The sequence below is a fragment of the Silurus aristotelis genome (assembly GCF_946808225.1).
Source record: "Silurus aristotelis genome assembly, chromosome: 11".
Lineage (NCBI taxonomy): Eukaryota > Metazoa > Chordata > Actinopteri > Siluriformes > Siluridae > Silurus > Silurus aristotelis.
This window is the reverse complement of record NC_139584.1, coordinates 18,326,356-18,348,654: the sequence shown is the minus strand read 5'-3', so window position 1 is coordinate 18,348,654 and position 22,299 is coordinate 18,326,356. Positions and strand designations below refer to the sequence as shown.

The 22,299-nt window shown below is 41.9% G+C and overlaps 1 protein-coding gene across 2 annotated transcripts; it reads right to left on the bottom strand.

The window, feature by feature from the left end:
* Positions 1-671: 671 nt before the first annotated feature.
* Positions 672-15,914, bottom strand: gle1 (GLE1 RNA export mediator). 2 transcript variants are annotated; one of them, XM_083554485.1, is made up of 16 exons: positions 15,714-15,914; positions 15,198-15,443; positions 14,928-15,074; positions 14,333-14,481; positions 14,086-14,146; positions 13,147-13,398; positions 9,233-9,458; positions 6,745-6,857; positions 6,589-6,658; positions 6,337-6,479; positions 6,026-6,216; positions 5,799-5,928; positions 5,612-5,716; positions 5,448-5,530; positions 5,078-5,141; positions 672-1,949 (listed from the first exon to the last, which is right to left on the bottom strand). In XM_083554485.1, exons 1-16 carry the CDS (start codon positions 15,810-15,812, stop codon positions 1,881-1,883), a joined length of 2,148 nt encoding a protein of 715 aa, XP_083410611.1. In that variant the 5' UTR covers positions 15,813-15,914; the 3' UTR covers positions 672-1,880. The 2 variants fall into 2 exon arrangements, with proteins under 2 accessions (XP_083410611.1, XP_083410612.1); XM_083554486.1 differs by having other exon boundaries at positions 14,928-14,987; positions 15,714-15,898.
* Positions 15,915-22,299: the final 6,385 nt, after the last annotated feature.

Genomic DNA, 22,299 nt, shown 5'->3' with positions numbered 1-22,299 from the left:
ATAGTAATATTATTGCTGTAATACAAGGAATTAGGAGGATACTAAATTCGAAGAGCAGGCACACAATTCTCCTATTAAAACAATATGAAATCCATATTAACAAATTACAAAATTTACATAAATCCTATGACTTTGATAAGACTAGCATGTGATTCAGTAAAAGAACTTTGTTTTATGCATACTTAGCATACTATTGTCATGTAAAACACTTAAGACTTTATACAATATTCATATATACACCGAATAATTCCTACAAGTTGTATGTGTGCTTTTTAGTATAAAAGTGGCCATAATCAGTCTGATTTTTTGATAGAACATGTATTGGACTTACATGTAACACAGTAGGTAAATCTGACCAGTCAAATGAGGAAGAGATATGTTTGCTGTATATATATCATGCTTCTTTGACAATTAATGTTTGTGGCTTACCCATCTTGTGAAGGGTGTCAATAACAACAGGACAACAGTCAGATCAGCAGTCTTTCCCATGATTGCGTAGCCTAGTGAACCAAACTGAGAGACAATTTTGAAGGCTCAGGAAACCTTTGCAGGTGTTTTGAGTTGATTAGCATGTCACCATATTAAATTTTTTTTTGAGATAGTGAATTGGTGGGTTTTTGTTTAATGTGAGCCAAAATCATCACAATTAAAAGAATCAAAGACTACTTCAGTCTGTGTGAATTGAATTTATTTAATAAACAAGTTTCACAATTTGTCAAAGGCTTGCCCTGTGTATGCACATACTATGTCTATTTGTCAAACAAATTATGTGAAAAAGGTACAATTTCTTCAAAACCACTTTATAATCATCACAGAAGAAGCTCAACTGGAAACTGGGAATGGACCCTACCAGAAATACAAACATTTGATCTGACGCAGCACGTGTATATTTATTACCCTTTTTGGTTTCAAGTAACTGCTCATTAAAACCATGTCTGAATCACAATGATTTCCATGCATAAGTAGTTTTTAGAATGTACTTATTTTAGTATGGTTAGTCTGTTTTCTACTATCTGCAGTATGTTTCTAATCATTATAAAACATGATGTAACAAAAACATTCCATAAGCTATCCTATGACATTAATACACACATTTTTACAAGGAAAATACATCACAGGCTATATAAAACACAACAAAAAAAACCTCACTGATCACTTTAACAGAAACAATACCTCTGCACAGACACACAATTAGCTAAAATGTAGCAGCAGCAGCAGCAGAATGCATAAATGAATGTTCAAAATCAGAATATGGAAAACGTGATCTTTATGACATGTTGATGCCAGCTAATCCATTTAGCCTATGCCAGAAAATGGTGATCCCCTAATATCTCCTCACAGGACTCTACACGATTCTAGAGTTTACACAGAAAGGTCAAGGAAAAACATCCAGTAAAATGCAGCTCTCAAGGCTGAAATACCTTGTTAATAAGAACATTAGAAAATATTCAGACTACTTTGAGCTGACAGATGGTCTACAGGTACAGCTCTGTACAACTTTAGTGAACAGAAAAACTGGAAAGTTATTTTAAATTTTCCAGTTTAGTATACTTATGTTGTCATAACAATTAAAACAGCCAACGTCACTAAGATCACATTCCTAAATGTTTGATGTGGATATTAACTTAACTTAGATTAATGACTTCAAGCTACATGATTTTTATGCATTGTACTGCTGCAACTTAAATGATTAATTATGTAATTTAATAAATGAGCACGGGGACATGTTTACCTATTATATTAAACTGGTACATTTTAGCATATGTATAACAAACTAATTAGATTTTGTTCAATGCATTAACAGAAGATCATCAGCAGCCATGGATTCGTGGGGTCATAATACAAACTATGACTTGTTAACAGATGAACAATCAAAATCCTCAGGCTCTCCAGAAGGCTGAGTTCAGTTGTCCTTTCGGTGGCTCAATCTGTTTGTTTTTTAAGGAATTCTAGGTAAGAAAAAGGCAAACAATAAGCACTGGTTATATTGATGGACAAATCTTTGGCATACCAGAAAGAGAACTGTAATAGTAATAGAGTTCACAGTTATAATAAACAAGTCCAGAAGGGATTAAATTGATACCACATAAGATTTATTCGCTACACTGAAATGGAATAAGCCATAAGTGACTGGATTAAAAATAAATAAATAAAATTATTACAAAAGAATGACAATAATAATAAGAATCATCTAATGAGTAGGAGCCAGCAAGTCAAACATTTATACAAAACTATTATAAAAAAGAAAAAGGATGTAACTTAAATGATGCCTGGTGCCATCTCTTCCCCACATAAGTGACATACATGAACTGAGTCATTCATATGATGTAAAAGAAAACATGATCGATCACACCTGCCTTCTTGGTCACTGCTCCAGTTCTTACACAAAGTCAGGTATTTTGTAGGACCAGAGTCAGGTGTATAATTAACCAATTATTCTAAGCAGGTGCTAATGATCTCTTTCAGGTAAAGATTTCAAAGCAGACTGGAGTTTTAATTTATTTTGAAGCTCAAAGAAAAAGGTGATGTTGAGGAGAGTAGATGCAGTGGTCAGCCAAGGAAACTTAATGCAGCATGCAGATGAAAAACACATTATGCTTCATTTTTGTTGACTTCGAAAGGTATCCAGCAGTGCTATCAATAAAAAAAACTGACAGAAATCAGTGGTACCTAGGTACACCAATCTAGTGTCTGGAGTATCCAGACCAGAAGTGATCTTCATGGAAGAATTAAGGCCAAAGAGCTATATCGCCAATGTGGAAACAAGGCTAAGCAACTTAACTACACACAAAAAAATAGGAACAGGGTGCAGAAAAATGACAGCAGTAATAATGAGTGTCTGCAGTCAACAGTGAAGCACGGTGGGAGGTCCTTGAAAATTTGGGCATGCATTTCTGCAAACAGAGTTGGAAATTTGGTCAGGAATAATGTCCTCAATTATGAGGAATACAGGCAGTATACAGGCACTCAATCATAGCAATCAGGGAGGTGTCTTATTGGGCTCAAATTTATTCTGCAACAGGAAATCGACCCCAAACATACAGCCAATTATCATTAAGATCTATCGTCAGTTCAGAGAAGAACTAGGAGTCCTGGAAGGGATGGTTTGGCCCCCACAGAGCCCTGATCTTAACATCATGTCTATCTTGAATTATATGAAGAAGCCTACATCCACAGAAGACACATTGTTAGTTCTTAAAGTAGTCTGAAATAACCTACTGACCAAGATCCTTCAAAAACTGTGTAACCTAGAAGTGTTTACCGCACTGGAGAGAAGGGAATGAAAGTCGGTAGAAGCAAGACAGAGTACATGTGAATGAAAGGGAGGGCAGTGGAGTGGTGCAGTTGCAGGGAGAAGAGGTGGTGAAGGTGGAGGAGTTCAGGTACCTGGGGTCAACAGTGCAAAGTAATGCAGAGTGTGAAGAAAAGAGTGCAGGCAGGGTGGAGTGGGTGAATGTTGTATGGTTTAGAGACAGTGGCATTGAGTAAAAGACAGGAGGTATAGCTGGAGTTAGCAAAGTTGAACAGAGTTGTTGAGGTCTTCGTTTTTCGGATTAGAAATGAGTTTATTAGAGGGACAGCGCATGTAGGACATTTTGGAGACAAGGTGAGGGAGGTGAGATTGAGATGGTTTGGACATGTGCAGAGTAGGGACATGGAGTATATCGGTAGGAGAATGCTGAGAATGGAGCCACCAGGAAGGAGGAAAAGAGGAAGGCCAAGAGGCGAATGTGGTGAGGGAAGACATGCAGGTAGTTGCGTTGAAAGAGGCAGATGTAGAAGACAGGGGGTACCCCTAATGGGAGAAGCCGAAAGAAGAAGAAGACACACCTAAGTACACCTCTCACATTACAGCAACCATTTTAGTATATCTTGTCAAGGGGCAATACTATAGAAATTAAATTTGGATATATCTTAAAGTAGTCAATGTGCAGCTTATACAGCAGTACAGATTTGCATGGTTACACAACATACAGGGTGTACTCACTTTTGTTGGCAGCTATTTCGACAATAATGGCTGTATTAAAGTTATTTTCAGAGGACAGTAAATCTATACTGTTGTAAAAGCTACACACTGACTACTATAAAACATATTCAAGATTCTATAGTATTGTCCCTTGAGAAGATATACTAAAATGGTTGCTGAAATGGGTGTACCAACTTTATTTGAGATACTGTATAATCACGCATAAAATTATGTTCTTTGCAACATAGTATGCTTATGCTGTTCCTCACCTTCACTCAGTCACATTCTGTGCTTTCGTTTCCAAATTTTGCAGTTAGAGCAGCTATTTCTTGACTAACCGTTCCTAATCTACCCAATCAATCAAAGATGGGAGCTAAAGCCATGTAAAGGTGTCAAGTCTGGGATGTTTGGAACCTTAAAACAAACTGAACTTTGTGATGTCTTTTTAAATTTTTTATTTTTTTAATACACAATATATATTTGTTCTAATTTTTACAAATGACAAATTATTTAACCATTCATGTAAAGAAATGGGCTAAAGCAATGCAAATTGTGAACTATTTATACAAGAAATTAAACAATATGTAACCACTTTACAACACTAACACTACTGGAAAACAAAGACGTGCAATATATTTTTTTAATGTGTTTTAAAATTTTTGATTTACGCTTTTTTTTTTTTAATCCATGAATTAACCCTATGTTAATGCACCACCACATTCCCCACGTGCAATAGTGAGTCTTGGGCAAGCATGGCCGGTTTACCGCTTGCTTACCATTAAAATTGGAAATACTTTTGGAAAAACTCCGACAAGGTCATCTACCATTTACAATTTGATTCTTGTCGAAGTTGATCAGTTTTTTGTTAACTGAACTGACTGTTCACTTGCACTCAAATACATTTGCGACATTTGGCAGATTTGGCAAATACATCTTACCCCTTAACAGTGGTAATCATAAGATAAATAAATGCAATTCACTTAACCTGTCATTGGTTTTAATGTTGTGGTTGATCAGCATCTATGTACTTTTGACATGTTAATAAGTATTACCATTTGATAATTCTATGGTTGGAGAAAATAGGTGGGTGTTGGAACTGTGTCAGCTCACCTCCAAAAACTGATTAAGTCTTGTCATAGAGCCAATCTGACCACTGTTGGTAACTGCTTCAATCCTGAAAACAAAACAGACTGTGAAATAATCTTTTGAGGCTGTCATTAAATGTATAACGGTTAATGATCAAAATGAAGCAAAATGAAGTGTAAGCAAATTTTAAATTTCAGTTAATTAATTCACTTTTAACTGGTGCACTTTCAGAGTAACAAACGAAAAATTTCTGAATAGAAAAAGATGGTTAGCTATAATTAACAGTAAACACAGTGTTGGACAGTAATCAACAGTGAATACTTTATTCTCAAAATGTCTGTTTATGTCATAAGCGAATACTGCACTCACTAAATGCTCATGCCTGTAAATGTACCTGGGAAAGTATTCCTCTTTGATGAGGAGCAGAAGTTTCCAAAACTGTCCTTGGTATTGTTTCATTAGTGCATTTCCACAAACCTGCATATGTTGATGGAATAGGTAGGGTTTATTTATAAATTATTTTACAAAGGGTTGTAAACAAAAAAGAATTATATTTACCTCTAGAAAGTCAAACAGAAGAGTTGCTGTAATGTCAGCAAGAGGTTCCATGTTAAGCATCTGAGCTAACCAACGCCAGCCATGATTGAGTCCATGAGGGGCTGCCTGTAAAACGAAAAATGATTGACCATATAAGAGAAAATAAATGTAAAAACATTACATACATATATGTTAGAACACAAAATACCCCTTGTTTGTTAGTGTAAGGCCATCTTAGGTGTATTATTGCTGCATAAAGTCGGATCATTCCAGACATCCTTTTTAAGAAACTGTCCTGACTTTCCACACCCGATTCATCCACACGATATCCCAGAATCCTACAAAGCATGAACAATTTCAGCTATCAATACATTTCATGAGAGACAAATAATAAAATAAAAAAGAATAAAAATGTTGATTTGTGATTTAGCCTACTGCTGATATTCTTCAATGGAGCTGCCATCCTTCAATGGGGGGTAGTGAGGAACTGCATAAGGGCACTTTTTGTGAAGATGGGCCAAGATGAGTTCTCCTACTTTAGGGTGAATCTCCCACACACCTGAAGCCACAACTGCAATTGGAAATGCAGCTTCATGGTGAGATGCCACCTCTTCTTCTCCTTGTTTCTATGAACAATTTAATCATAATAATAATAACTGCAATAAGCATTTTTATTTCATTAAAGCTAATTATGTAATGCTATAATGAACTAAAAAAAAACCCCACTACAAATACTTTTCACTTACCACAAACTTTTCTGCCAATTTATAACTTACAAATTCTAGTCCATGAGGATGCTGGGATGTGGAAACTGTCTTTCCACCAGACACAACTAGTTTCCCTAATAACAGTTTATCAATCTTTTCAAAAATCTCCTTTAGCTGTGAACCTAGAGGTCATTCAGTGATTATAAAAGAAAAGTAAATCACAAACCAATTCAAAATGCAGGTACAGCTTTATTTGACGGGTTTCAGATAATGATTATCGTGTAATCTCACCTGAAATACTGGAGATCTGGCTCACAGGAATTGTTGCAGCTTTCTGAAGCTCCATCCTCATTTTTTTTGTCTGTAAATACACGTTTAAATACATATTTACAACACACACACACACACACACACACCACTATTTATTAGAACAATAAATGTTTTGACCTGCTTATCCTTAGTGTTGTTCAAATCTTCAAAGGTCTGTGCGCAACAGCTGGCCAAACTTTGCAGCTCTTTGTACCATTTCAAGGTGCTATCATCAGCTACAGACTGCAGACCTGAAGTAATTACAAACATAACATTTCTCAATCCAATAATGCAAACAAGGTAATGGGCTTGATTTAATATATCTAGTAACAAAATACAACAGCAGAAATCATGGATATATTTAATAGTGAAAGAAAGTGCATTTGCACAGGCACAAAGCAAAGATGCATTGGTCTTGGTATTAAACATTTGTGTAGCCTTAAGAAATCCATTTACCAGTGAGGCTAATAAAAAAAAAAGAAAGGCTTTGATCTGTGGTTGCTTTAGTTGGTCTGGTCTATTTTCAGAAACTGCTGTTTTTAGCTGACTACCTGAATAATTTGAATGACCAGGTATTTAAATTAATGGATTTTTTCTTCCCTGATGATACAGGCATATTCCAAGATTCATTGGGCTCAAATTGTGATTCTGGAAAAATAATACATTATTTTCACACTTGGATTATCCAGCAGAGTTCAGATAGTAACCTCGTTAAAAAGCTCTGGGATGTATAGGAGAACTTTACAACGAGTATCAGTACAAGATGTTGGTTGAAAAGGAATTAAACTCGGGTCATAAATACATGACATAAGCTTAATCGAAATTATGTCACTGCGTATCAAAGCAAACGACAGCCAAAAGTGTGTGACTTTTTTTTGACCAGGCAGTATATTTCATCAGCATGATTTTTTTCCAGCATTGTTTCTGTGGTCAATTTTCCACTATTCCAGTCCATGCTATCAGATTTACCTGTAACATTACTGCATATATGCAGGATCAATTAATCATGTTTCTAATAAAGCCAACTTGTTACAGATTATTCATTTCACATTTTAGTGCATTTAGTGAAATGTGTGTTGTATCCACCTTTAACAACACATGGATGTTCAGGCCCATCCAAAAATGTAACAACCTGAAATTTGACTTGACATTGAAGTGGAACATTTATGATCAGCTCCCTAACAAGAAACAACACACCCCCTTAAGGCCATGGATGGTGCATGCAATGACATCACAACAGAGCAGTTTTCGGCCTGGAGTTAATTGTTAATGAAAATCCAGAAAGTGAATTAGATGAGATCCTGTGTCCAAATCCACTACACAGGGTTGATTAAAAAACTTGTTTTCCCAATCCTGGTTTTTAAAGTTAAATAATGGAGATCATAATCAGAAGTAAATACAAAATACAGTTTTTTTAATTATTTCATTTATTATGGGAAAAAAAAGCTGTGTAGAAGTAGAGTTAAAAACCCTTCATTTTGCTTTTTTATAATATGCTGATATTTTTTTGTTGTATAGTATGTTTCATCAGTAAATTTTGTTCAAGTGATTCCTCTGCAGCATTCTCTCTCCTTTTTACAGTGTATACTTATTTACATTTAGCACTTTAATGTAAATTTCTACTACAATATGTAATAAATTTATGAACTACTGTTTATGTTTGTGTGTAATTAAATGAATTTTTTTTATATGATTTTTTAAAATTATTACGTTTACTATTGAGCTATTGATTCTGAAAATTCAATATGTAAAGTTGTAACATTTTTTGAATGCTTAATGTAGTATTTTGAACATTGAACAGCCTGTAACTAGCTTTGCATGTAGAGTTTTGAAACATAAATTAAAATATTGAATGTTAAACAAACAAAAACCTGAATTAGTTATGAATGTCTACTCTTGCAAGCCACAGGTTTAGCCCGGTGAAGACTATATTAAACAATGTACTACTGATTGGAAGCTTTTGAGTAGAGCAGCCACTAGAGTCCAATCACTGATGCCATGTGTTGTTTGCTTGATGAACACAAACCAGCAAGGTTTGGTGTGCAAAGATTCATTTGTATGTAGAAGCAAAATCATTCTCCAGACTTAAGAGCTGCTTCCTGGTTAATTAATATTTACATTATTAAATTTAACCTTAAATTTACATTTAATATTTGGCTGTATATACATATTTTTCAGTAACCTCAACCACGCAAATAAACTGACGTAATTTATATTGTATTGTTTTGGGATGTTTTCAACCCTTGTACTATAGCGTCACCCTTAAGTTGTTTGTTTTGGATAAAGTGAAATGCATGCTCTGGTAACTTGTCAGGTGTAAAACCTTCTGTTTTTCTCTTCATTAAACAATGTGATGCTCTTGGCAATGCTCTGCAAAAACCTTGGGTGCTAGGATTTATGTAGATGTTATCTGTTATCACCAATGTTGCAGACCGCCTCTTCACAGCAACAGTATTCGCTAATGACAAAGTTAATTATTTTGAAAATAAAACCAAAAATCCATTAGTCAAGAGTCAGTCGAGAATATGCGGTAATCCTTAGCAATGGTTACATTGGTTATCATATTAGTTTAGAAATTTTTGGAAAAGTGTTCAGCTGGTTCTTGTTGTTCACTTAGGAATTTTACCTTGTTTTTTGGCAACCTCTTTAAAAAGTAATGCTGTGCTTTTCTTCTGTTCTTCTTGTTGTGTGTTCATCTCTGCCTGTTTCTTCCTGTACTCTTCTTCCTCTTGCTCATTCTTCTTTTTCTCATGTTCCTGGGCAAACTCCTCCTGAATGGCTCTAACCAGTGTTCTCATTTCCTGCAAAACCCGTTCTACCACAGTCATGTCCTCAACAGTTGGAAACTGTCCCTGCATAGTGCACAGATTTAAAGTCAGACATACTCTACATATGCACACATTCTTATGTAAATCAAGCAAGTATAATCAAGTTTTAAGCAGGTAAATTTGAATGTACTAGTTAAAAATCCTGCTGCAGGTACATATCAAGAGTTAATGCAAATCTGACTATCATTTCAATTAAAGACTGATAATCGTTAGTTTGGCATAAAATTGTATTGGAATTTTGCTTTAAATGGACCATTATCTCTACAGCATTATATAAAAAGATTGGCGAGTACTACAAGTTTTGTACTTTTATTAGACATAATCCAAAATATGATTTTGTAAGAAATCACAAAACAAAACTCAGTCAAGTAGTAATAATTCAGGGTTCTACTCTCTTCCTTTATAAGCGCAAAGGAACTTCTTCTTCTTCTTCTTTCGGCTGCTCCCATTAGGGGTCGCCACAGCGGATCATCCGTCTCCATACCACCCTGTCCTCTATATCTGCCTCTTTTACACCAACTACCTGCATGTCTTCCCTCACCACATCCATGAACCTCCTCCTTGGCCTTCCTCTTTTCCTCCTACCTGGTGGCTCCATCTTCAGCATTTTTCTACCAATATAATTCATGTCCCTTCTCTGCACATGTCCAAACCATCTCAATCTCGCCTCCCTCACCTTGTCACCAAAACATCCTACATGTGCTGTCCCTCTAATAAACTCATTTCTAATCTTGTCCATCCTCGTCACTCCCAACGAAAACCTCAACATCTTCAGCTCTGCTACCTCCAGCTCCACCTCCTGTTTTTTACTCAATGCCACTGTCTCTAATCCATACAACATCGCAGGTCTCACCACAGTCCTATAAACTTTCCCTCTCATTCTTGCAGATACCCTACTATCACAAATCACTCCTGTCACTCTTCTCCACCCACTCCACCCTGCCTGCACTCTTTTCTTTACTTCCCTAACACACTCTCCATTACTTTGCACTGTTGACCCCAGGTACCTGAACTCCTCCACCTTCTCCACCTCTTCTCCCTGCAACCGCATCACTCCACTGCCCTCCCTTTCATTCACACACATGTACTCTGTCTTACTCCTACTGACTTTCATTCCCCTTCTCTCCAGCGCATATCTCCACCTCTCCAGGCTCTTCTCAACCTGCTCTCTACTCTCACCACAAATCACAATATCATCTGCAAACATCATAGTCCAGGGAGACTCCTGTCTGACCTCGTCCGTCAACCTGTCCATCACCACTGCAAACAGGAAAGGGCTCAGGGCCGATCCTTGATGCAGTCCAACCTTCACCCTGAACCAGTCTGTCGTACCTACTGCACACTTCACTGCCGTCACACTGTCCTCATACATGTCCTGCACCATCCTCACATACTTCTCTGAAACACCTGACTTCCTCATACAATACCACAACTCCTCTCTCTGCACCCTGTCGTACGCTTTCTCTAAATCCACAAATACACAATGCAGCTCCTTCTGTCCTTCTCTATACTTCTCCATCAACATCCTCAAAGCAAATAAGGCATCTGTGGTGCTCTTCCTCGGCATGAAACCATACTGTTGCTCACAGATGGTCACCTCTTCTCTCAGCCTGGCTTCCACTACTCTTTCCCATAACTTCATGGTGTGACTGATCAACTTAATTCCCCTGTAGTTACTGCAGGTCTGCACATCTCCCTTATGCTTAAAGATCGGTACCAGCACTCCTTCTCCATTCCTCAGGCATCCTCTCCTCTTCCAGAATCCTGTTAAACAATCTGGTTAAAAACTCCACTGCCATCTCTCCTAAACATCTCCACACTTCTACCGGTGTGTCATCTGGTCCAACCGACTTTCCATTCTTCATCCTCTTAATCGCTGCTCTCACTTCCTCCTTACTAATCCTATCTACATCCTGCTTCACCAACTCCACATCCTCCAACCTTCTCTCTCTCTGATTTTCCTCATTCATCAACTGCTCAAAATACTCCCTCCATCTTCTCAACACACTCTCCTCACTAGTCAACACATTTCCCTCTCCATCCTTTATTGCTCTAACTTGCAGTACATCCTTCCCAGCTCGGTCCCTCTGCTTGGCCAATCGGTATAAATCCTTTTCTCCTTCCTTAGTGTCCAACCTCTTATACAGTTCCTCATATGCCTTTTCCTTGGCTTTCGCCACATCCCTTTTAACCTGCTGCCGCATCTCCTTGTACTCCTGCCTACTCTTCTCATCACTCTGTCGATCCCACTTCTGTTTTGCCAATCTCTTTCCCCTAATGCTCTCCTGCACTTCCTCATTCCACCACCACGTCTCCTTGTCTTGCTTTCTATTTCCAGATGTCACACCAAGTACTTTTCTAGCTGCCTCACTCCTGCAGTAGTTGCCCAATCATCCGGCACCTCTTCACCACCACCAAGCCCCTTGTCTGACCTCTTCCCTGAACCTCACACTACACTCTTCCTCCTTCAGTTTCCACCATCTTATTCTTCTTTCAAACCTTATTTTCCTCCTTATTTTCTTCGCCTCCAAAACCATCCTACAGACCACCATCCGATGCTGTCTAGCTACACTGTCCCCCGCCAACACCTTACAGTCTCCAATCTCCTTCAGGTTGCATCTCCTACACAGAAGATAATCCACCTGTGTGCACCTTCCTCCACTCTTATATGTCACCCTATGATCCTCCTTCTTCTTAAAATACGCGTTCACCACTGCCATTTCCATCCTTTTAGCAAAATCTACCACCATCTGCCCTTCCACATTCCTCTCCTTAAAACCATACCTACCCATCACCTCCTCATCACCTCTGTTCCCTTCACCTACATGCCCATTAAAGTCTGCCCCAATCACCAATCGTTCTTTCCTAGGTACACCATCTACCACTTCATCTAATTCACTCCAGAATCTTTCTTTCTCCTCCATCTCACAGCCAACTTGTGGAGCATAGGCACTGATGACATTTATCATCATCCCTTCAACTTCCACCTTCACGATCATCACCCTATCAGAAACTCTCTTCACCTCCACTACACTCTTACTGTACTCTTCCTTCAGAATCACCCCTACACCATTTCTCTTCCCATCCACACCATGATAAAACAGTTTAAACCCACCTCCAATGTTCCTGGCCTTACTCCCTTTCCACTTGGTCTCCTGAACACACAACACATCTACCTTTCTCCTCTCCATCATATCAGCTATCTCTCTCCCTTTACCCGTCATAGTAACAACATTTAAAGTACCAACCCGAACCTCTACTCTCCTACACTGCTCCTTTTCCTGCCGTCTCTGTAGACGCCTTCCTCCTCTCCTTCTCCTCCTTCGGCCAACAGTAGCCCAATTTCCACCGGTACCCTGTCGGCTAACGATACCTGTGGCGGTCGTTGTTAACCCGGGCCTCGACCGATCCGGTATGAAATTCTCATTTGTGATCCGCATATTTGATTTGGCACGTTTTACGCTGGATGCCCTTCCTAACGCAACCCTCCCCATTTACCCGGGCTTGGGACCGGCACTAAGAGTACACTGGCTTGCCCCCCCCTAATGGCTGGGTTATAAGCGCAAAGCAACAAACATCATAAAAACAAACATCCATCAATATGTCTGATCAAGGATTTAAGAATGCCTCATGTGTAAATCCGTCTTTAATAAGTAATCAAGTAATCATTAAGGACAAAAAAAAAAAACTATTAAAAAAAATACCAACTTACTTCAGTTGTTGTGCGTACCACCTCTGAAACCTGGGAACAAAGGTGGTTGCCACGGGTGACATAAGAAGTGTAATCCAAGGTTGGGCTTGTTTGTGTGTAAATTGGTTCCAAAAGTAGATTGAGACTAAGCACTTCCTCCTGAATGGCATTGAGTGCTCTCAGCCTATCCCTGCCCTCCAGAAGTCTCTGCCGCTCAAGCTCTGCCTGCCTCAGCCTCTGCTGTTCTGCTTCCCGCAGACGCAGGTTTAGGATCTGACAAAGGAGAAATTCACTATACACTCCTCAACAAGCAACCACTAAAAGCTTTAAATGTCTAAATTAAAGATAGTTAAACTCAATATGTGGCTCTTAAATTTTTTTAAGTACACTTTTATACATAAATACGTTGAATTAAGGTTTTATATAGTTATAATAAGCAAAACATCTAATAAAAAAAAAACTTTATCCATATAATAAAAAATGAATGAATAAATGAAACAATAATAAAAATAATAATCAGATTAATTGATTATCAAAATAATAGTTAGTTGCAGACATAATCAGTCTGGCTCTAATAAACATTGTCAGGACTATTTACAAGTGACAGTTGTCAGTTGACTGTAATTGTGATAATTGAATTGCAATGTTATGTTAAACTATGTTTAAAAAAAAAAAAAAAAAAAAAAAAAGGGTCACTGCTCTGGTCTGCAAAAAGAAAGCACAGCCAAACCTTGAAGTGAGTCTCACAAATCTCTTAATTATTTACAAAATGTCAGATCAACATTAGATCTTATAAAGATGTAAATATAATCCGCCCCTTGACATTACACTGGGCCATCATTTATTTTAACAAAAACAAAATAAAAATACCATGTGTATTGAAAATTTGGTATTGAAAATACCATTTTGGTATTGAAAATATCGTGTATTGAAAATTTTCCAAAAATCTTGCGCATTTACCTTCATTCTATGTCTATGTTCTTCCTTTAATTTCTCCTGCCTTCCAAGGCTTTCCTGTGTTCTTTGATGTTGGAAAACATTGACAAACAAAGTTTATTAACTTAAACAATGTTAAATAAAATGTCATTTGTCATAAATTATATATATATATATAATAATTATTAGCTAAGTATACTATACAACCTAGTTACAAAGAAATACAAAAGAAAGAAATAATTTTAAATAACAGATTGTGCAGAGTACATACTCTTTTTCCATCATGTCCCTCATGCTCTGATACTCCTGCCTCTGCTTAAGCTCCATGAACTCCTCAAACCGTTTAAGCTGCTCTGACTCTCGACTAGCCATACCAGCCACCAGACACTCCTGCATCTCCTGCCTTAGTTTAAGCTCTGACTATAAATGGAGAAACACGTAATATTAAATATTGGAAATTATGTAGCATTTATATTCAAATCTCATCAGCAGTTGCTGAATATGACCAGTTCAGTTAATATTATTACTGTAGTTAATCAGTTATTTTTAAACTTCATAACTTTTGTACCTTAACAGTACAACTTAAAAAAACAAAACAAAAAAAAAACCCAGAAATCATTACTGTCCAAGAGAACAATGCAATACCTTCTGGTAACAATCACACTTAATGTAGCAGATGTTTAACTCCAATAGGTTTTAGAATTCTATTTAGAAGTCTTGGACAAAACTAGGCAAGAACTTTCCTCATACTTGATTTATATTACTCTTCTTCAAACCACCTTCATTTATTCAGGAGTAGTTAACAGTCTACTACACACTTTTATATTTTTCCTATGAGTCCTAACAGTTTAACTTCATAGTACCACCTTGGCTTTTGCCCAGTGTTTCTTCTCACAGATGCGGATGCAGCCAGCCATCTGAGAGGCCTTAGGTGAGTGGACAGAAAAGGGTGGTGGTGAACTGCTGCACATGTCCACAGTGGAGCTCAAACTCAATAACTTATCATCAGTTACCTACAATGTAAAAGCAGGGAGGGGACATCAAACAGATTAATTATTTCATGACTTCCCTGACAATATCGACACCTGACTGCAATGCTCTTAGATGGAACCAGAAAAAAGCATAGTAACTATTACCTTCAGCTCATTTTCAACAGGAGGCAGCAGTGGTGAAGTAGGCGTTGTGGTAGTTAATGTATGACAAATTTTAACAGCAGCTAAGCCAGAGTTTATCTTCAGGCCATCCTCAGATGTGCTTGCATCAGAGATCATGGAACCCAGACAGAAACCACTTTTCAGCACAGACTGAGGGCTCAGTCTTTTCAGAACTTGCTCCGAGAATGGGGACAGGCTACTTACCGCTTTACAGCCTGCTAAAATGTCCTGAAAAACAAACTACGATGTAAGCACTTAACAAAACCACATAAAGACTGCAGCACCACGGTAATGGAGAATGGAGAAAGAAATCATCTTCGTAAAGCAGGGAAGCTTTCGTTATATGTTTTCCCTTTACGCGGGGGATAAAATAAAACGTTACAGTTTAAATAAGCTTTTAAAGACTTTTCATTTTATTTAACAAACATCCATAGAATTGGCGGCGTAACTATCCAGCAAGCAAGCATATTTATTAAAAAAAAAAAAGTTTTCGTATACCTCCCCCATTTCATTCCAGTCTGGCGTGTATTTGATTTTTGCTTTCGGTGAATTTTTCAAAGCTTTCAACGTCTCCCATCTCAGACTTTCAGCTGGCATTTTGAGGCAAGCAAAAAACAGCGTTAATACCAGCAAACTGTTACTTTTCTTCCTCTTCCTCTTCCTCCTCTTCTTCTTCTTCAACGTTTTCGACGTGTATCATACCCGCACAAGTTACAATACCGCCACCTACTGTACTGGGTGATAGTGAACATTATGCAGTCAGGGTTAAAATGTAGTTCCCCTTCAGGAACGCGAGCTGCGTCGAAACGCTATGGGACCGCCCCTGTATCAAACCCCCAGCCAGACAATGGTAAAGCGTACTGATGTTTCAAAAAGCCTTTATTTTGTGTTCACCTGTCAACCTTTTCTTCAGGAAACACAAAATCTACCTTTCCTTGATGAAAAACCTTTTCTTAGTGAAACACCGTAAGAGCTACAGAACAGATAAATAACAAATAATACAATCAGCTCTTACAATCCTAAACACGAATGGCCATTTATAAGAAACCCTTTTGTGATGTCACACAATGATGTCACAGATGTGAGTGTCATGTGACAAGTAACAACACCACATTAAAACACTTCTTCACAGTTAAATAGATTAAAACACATTAATGCATATTAAACAAATCAATCATAGTACCTTGTTCCCATTCCAGCTAGGTGCTTAATTATCCCTTACTTTCCTTAAGAACCTTGTACAATTTCAGAGCATTTTAGCGACATGACTTTCCTTTTGTGTGCGTCTCACTAACTAGTGGGGGCGGAGTTAAAGGACTATACCATATGGGGACGGAAGAGACCAAACAAAATGGAGCTCAAAAGGATTACCTTATTTAATCTTTTCTTAGAGTTAGTTACACTCCCACCAATCATGAGTGAATAATGGTGCTGCATTAAGCACGAATGATTTCAACTGAAAATGATTTCAACTGAGCATGCCTGCGCTGTCTAAGAGCTATGTTGGCGAGGTATTCCTTTCCCCATCGACTCCAAAACTGTTCTGCAAGGTATTGAACATGTCTCCACCTTTTCTTGCCATACATATCTTTCGTGGCAAGCTGAATAGCATCTTCAGTGTTTTCAACACTTGCGAGCCCATCGTTTACATAAAGGTCCCTCATAACGATTCTCGAGCCTTGAGGGTAGATGTCACGATTCTCCTTAGCTAGATTTAAGTGGAGAACTCCACTTAAGTTGTTCAACATGTCGGGCCCAGAGAGGAGGTGATCATTCAAACTTGTTCCTTTGTATCTGGCTAAGCAATCAAACACTACACAAAGTTTATCTGGCTTCTTTGTGTGATGCACACCATGATGGGGGGAATGTACCATCTCTCCCTTTCACTCCCACCGTCATTGACCTGCTCAGCATCTCCCTTCCCAATGACTTCCTCCATGAACTCAACATAATGTTCCTTATACCTTATACCGTGACCACGCTCTGAACCACGTGTGAAATCTAGCCAATAGGCAAGCTGTAACGTCATAGACAGGCGATGTCGCGTAAACCAGGAAGCTACAAGATGGCTGTGCGGTGGTAGCGACATTAGCTTCTGCTCGTTCAGGTAAGCGCTTTGAGTGTGTTATCTGTGCAGTCATGAGCTTAAATGCAGGCATAATTCCGTCTGCGTGTTTCCTGCTTGCCCCGATTCATTTCGGGGGGGGGGGGGGGTGACACGCAGCCGATGTGTTGTTTGCTTAGCCTAGGAGCGTGCTTAGTCAGCTCTCGAGGGTATCGGTCGTTAGCATTTTAGCCGTGCGGCTATGCGCTCCCGGCTGCGAGGCGAGCTCCCGTTCCTCGGGTAATGCGCTTGTTTGGCGGTTCCTTCTCCGGTGCGTGTGACGCGGTGCTCCGTATTCTTCCTCCGAGGTGGATGAAATTTCGGGATATTCGGGGAAGCATGCCTGGCGGCTGCTTCTTCCCCCAGTGCGGGCAGCGCAGCATTGCATGTCTCTCTCTCCAAGGAGGATGAGATGATGGATGCTGGCGAGCCTGCGGACTCCTCACAGACTGTGCTGTACGTGGAGCTCCTTGAGGTCGTGGCACGGGCCGGGTCTGAGCTGGATCTAGCCAGTCGTGTAGCCGAAAAAGCGCGCACCCAGTGAGCTGGATGAGCGTTTCCTGCGCCATGTGTCACAGCCTCAGCGCCTTCCCTGGTCTGCGCACCGAGGTGTCTGGAAACGCACGCGCGCACACGGGCCTCCCAGGACCCAATGTTTCTCGCTGGGCGCGAATGTTATTGGAGCTAAGTGGCGCGGCTACGGGACAATGCCGCTTGTGGTAGAGGCGCTAGCTAGCTATCTCTCCCCGAGTGTTGCGTCTGTGACGGCTATCGGTTTGCCAACGAAGAGCCGCTTGGCTCTGGTGGGTAGGGCTATGAGGCAGGTCAGGCTACAGGTTGCTTCCACACGATGAGTGTGTTGCAGGCATACCAGGCTGGCCTGCTATGGGGGATGATGCGAGCTTCCGTCTGAGCGCTATGGTGTCCCCTCCTGGCCTGACCTGGTAACGCTGTAGGTAAGGGCGATTGCTGGCGGGTTCAGGAGACCGCGGTGGCATTTCAGTGGTAGTTCCTCGCTGCTCCGATGGGGCTGCTCGGCGGCAGCCTTGCCCTGGTACGTCCAGGCACAGCGAAATAGCCCGGTAAAAGAGTGTTGCCACCCGATTCCCGCGGGGAGGTCCTAGGGGAGGTCCTAACCTCATGCTACGGTGCTCGTCCCTCCCCGGCACCACCGGGAGGCCAGTCTGTCGGCCCTGCCACAGGGTGTTCAGGACGCTGCCCCCCTCTAGCGGTTAACTTCCTTATTTCCGCCCGTAAGTTCATTGCGGATGGGGGTCATCCGCTGCCTCTCAGTGGGCTTTAACAGCCGCAGTTCGCTGCTCCTGCTGTTCGGGTTCAGGAGGACTGTCTGCTAGCCCTGCCACGGGTCTTGTTCAGGGCGCAGCTTTCTCCAGCGGTTTGCTCCCCGTATTCCGCCCATATGATCGCTGCGGCTGGGGAGGATCCGCCGCCTCTCGGGAGGTGTAGTCGGCTGCAGAGCACCGCGCCAGCCGCTCTGAGTGGGTCAGGGGCCAGCCCTGAGGGGTTGGTTCTCCCTGTGGAGACTTTTTGTCAGTCTGGAGGGCTGCCTGGAGTCTCTCGGGGGTCCTGCGTACTGTGGAGAAGGGCTGCGCGATTCAGGTTGCGTCTTCTCCTCCCCGGTTCGACGGGGTGTGTCCCACCCTGGTGGGACCCATGCAGGCTCTGGCCCTGGGACAGGAGGTTTGTGCTCTTCTGAGGAAACGGGCCATCGAGGTGGTTCCCTCCTCCTTGTTCAGAGAGTCAGGCTGCTACAGCCTGTGCTTCGTTGTTCCGAAGAAGGACGGTGGGTTGCATCCCTTTCTGGATCTCCGCTCCTTGAACCACTTACTTTTGAGGCTCGGGTTCAGGTTTAGAGAGGTCGTGTCTCAGGTCAAGTCCGAGGACTGATTTGTCATACGCTAGATCTGGAGGTTGCATGCTCCCACGCAGCCGTCCTTCACCGCACACGGGAGGTTCCTGAGGTTGCTTTTGGGGTGAAGCTTACCAATATCGGTCCTTCCGTTCGGCCTAGCGCTCTCACCCCGTGCCTTCACAGAGTGCGTGAACGCACCCTGAACTGACCCCGCTGTGGCTTCAGGGTGCGTTCGCATTTTGTATTATATCGACGATTGGTTGATGTTGGCTCGTTAGAGCACCAGACAGTTCGGCATTGAGATGTTGTTCTTGCCTGCATGACTGTACTGGGGTTCAGACTGAAACGCCGGGTAGAGTGTACTTTTCCCCAGCGCGGAGAACCACTTTCTCTGCGTGTTTCTTTCTAGGAGCAGGCCAGCCAGTCACTGTGAGGCAGTTCCAGAGGCTGCTGGGTCTCATGTCGGCAGCGTCCAATGTATTTCCACTCAGCCTTTTCCGCATGTGGCCCCTCCAGTGGTGGCTCCAGGGCAGTTCTCCCCCTGAGGGAGTCTGTATCGTACCATCAAGGTCTCGCGGTGTGCCCTTTGAGCCTTGGTTGCATGGTAGGACCCTACGTTCTGTCCCGAGGCCCCGTTTTAGGGACTCCTTGTCGTTGCGTAACGCTAACGACGGACGCTTCCCTCACGGGAGGGGAGCGGTCATGAGTGGCCACTCCGCCCAGGGTCTGTGAAGCGGCCCACATCTCTTGGGTCACATAGGTTGCCGGAAGATGCTGGCAGTGTTGTTGGGGTTACAACACTTCCTCCCAGTCCTTAGAGATCACTATGTGTTGGTCCGCACAGACAATACTGCGGTGGTCTTGTACATCAACCATCAGGGGGGCCTCCGGTCTCGCCCTTGCAAACAACTGGTGCGGGAGGTCCTCTTGTGGTCCCGGGATGAACTGAGGATGTCTGAGCAGACGCCCTGTTGAGACAGTGGCTGCCATGGGACGGTCTTGGCCGAGGCTAGGCCTGTACGCCTTTTCCCTGTACGCCTTTTCCCACTCAGTTCTGGAATGAGTTTGCCGGGAGGGAGTCTGTCTCCTCCTGGTAGCACCTCGATGGCGGGCGGAACCCCGGTTCACCCCCGCCCGGAGTTGTGGAGGCTGTGGCCCCTGAGGGGGCATGGTTCATAGCGGCTGTTCTCTCTACCGAGGTAGTAGAGGCCCTTCTCCACTCCAGAGCTCCCTCCACGAGGAGGTCGTACGCCGCACGATGGCGACTGTTCGCGTCACGGTTTGAGCACCAGGACTTGGACCCAGTTAACTGCCCGGTCGGTTCAGTTCTGGAGTTTTTGCAGGTACAGTTTGCCACAGGGTTAACCCCTTCGACCCTGAGGGTGTTCGCTGGGTAGGTCCCATTGGTGACACGTTTCCTCCGCGGCGCCCGGAGGCTGTGGCCCGGGACGCGACTCAGAGTGCCTGTCTGGGTCTTGGCAGTTGCCTCGTCCCGCCTGGAGTTGCCCCCTGGCATGGCCAGAGTGTTTCTTTACACGAGGCTGCGTGCTCCCACACAATGTGTGGGAGCACGCAGCCTCGTGCTCCCACACAATGTGTCGTGTTACAGGCATTCTGCCCTCCTCTGTTTATAGCCCCTGACCAGGGGTTACGAGGCCCAGCTGTGTCCAGTGCGAGCACTGGGTGCTTATCTCCACAGGACGAGTCCTTGGAGGTGGTCGGTGCAGTTGTTCGGCTGCGAGTCCTGGTCCCCGCTCCGATCGCGGTCAGGGCTCGCTCCGCCGAGTGTGGCGGCCTCTGCAGCCGGGTCCACTGGAGTGTCACTCCGGGACGTCTGTGACGCTGCGGGTTGGTCCACCCTGCTGACCTTTGTCAGGTTTTATGGCCTTGACCTCAGAGCCACCCTGGACTCCTCTGTCCTGCATGCTGGTGCCGAGGCCCTCACTCTCTCGGCAGGGTCTGGTCAGTGTGGCGTGATTGGACACTCGTTCCCATAGCGTTTCGACGCAGCTCGAGTTCCTGAAGGGGAACGTCTCTAGGTTACGAACGTAACCCCAGTTCCCCGAAGGAACGAGACGCTGCGTCTCCGTGCCACACTCCCTGCATCCCTGCACACACAGTGGTGTAAATTAATGAACTACAAATACTCTTGTTACTATAATTGGGTAGTTTTTCTCAGGAGTTGTTATTTATTAAGTAGTTTAAAACAGTGTACTTTTAGTTGAGTAATTTTTTAGTGCCGTATCAGTACTTTTACCGCACTACTTTCCCTCAACCTGCTGTCATAACTTTATTCACCTGCTTGCTGTGGTGCTGCAGTAAAAATTTATTATGGGTATAACTTCTGCCAGGAGTAGTAGCAGCATTGACTGATTTGCACTGACAGCAATATGTTTTGTTTGTTTGTGGTTTGTTTTTTAGGTGCGTATATGTTAAAATAACATTTATTTGTTCAAGGTTGTTTTGCGAATGGTCCAGATTTTAGAAAATTCTAAACTTATAGTGAATTGTTTTTATGGAGTTTTGTTAAAATAAGGTAATTTATTGACAAAAATATAATTATTAATTATAAAATGAAGTAAAAGTATACCTAAAATACCATACGGTGTGTAAATTACATTTACATGAGACAAAAACACATAGCGTTGTGTACGAAATTGCGGTTTCGGTAGATAGAAACTATTAGGGTAAGAGTTTATGAATAGTGAAAGCCTGGGAATATACATTAAAAATAATAATTATTATTTTTTTTTTAAATATACCGATGGACGGTTTTGATTCTGGGGAGAAACTTACAGTCATTCTTGTAAATCTTATGTCTAAAGTAACTTATATCATATTAAAGCCATGTTGTAAATAAGAGTATAATATCGCTTCATGTTCTCGGCGGAGTTCAGGGGCAGAGCGACGCCCACGGCGGAATTCAGAGGCCGAGCGCCGCCCTTGACAGGCCTCAGGAGCGCAGTGGTGCCCTCGGTGTAGGTCCGAGGTGCCAGGGCGACTAAGAGGGAACTCAGGAAGGCGGTGATGCCGTGGACTCTGGGTCATGAGGGCATCCTCTACGGATATCCGAGGTACTGTGGTGCCCTCTGCAGGTGTTTAAAGGT

Bases quoted from the DNA above. Each gene is read 5' to 3' on its own strand.
- gle1 (XM_083554485.1), bottom strand. From the start codon at position 15,812: ATGCCAGCTGAAAGTCTGAGATGGGAGACGTTGAAAGCTTTGAAAAAT. The intron at 14,147-14,332 runs GTATGTACTCTG...CCAACATCAAAG, and splicing joins AGGGACATGATGGAAAAAGA to AACACAGGAAAGCCTTGGAA. The intron at 5,717-5,798 runs GTATTTTGTGTT...TTCGTTTTACAG, and splicing joins CTTACACTAACAAACAAGGG to GCAGCCCCTCATGGACTCAA.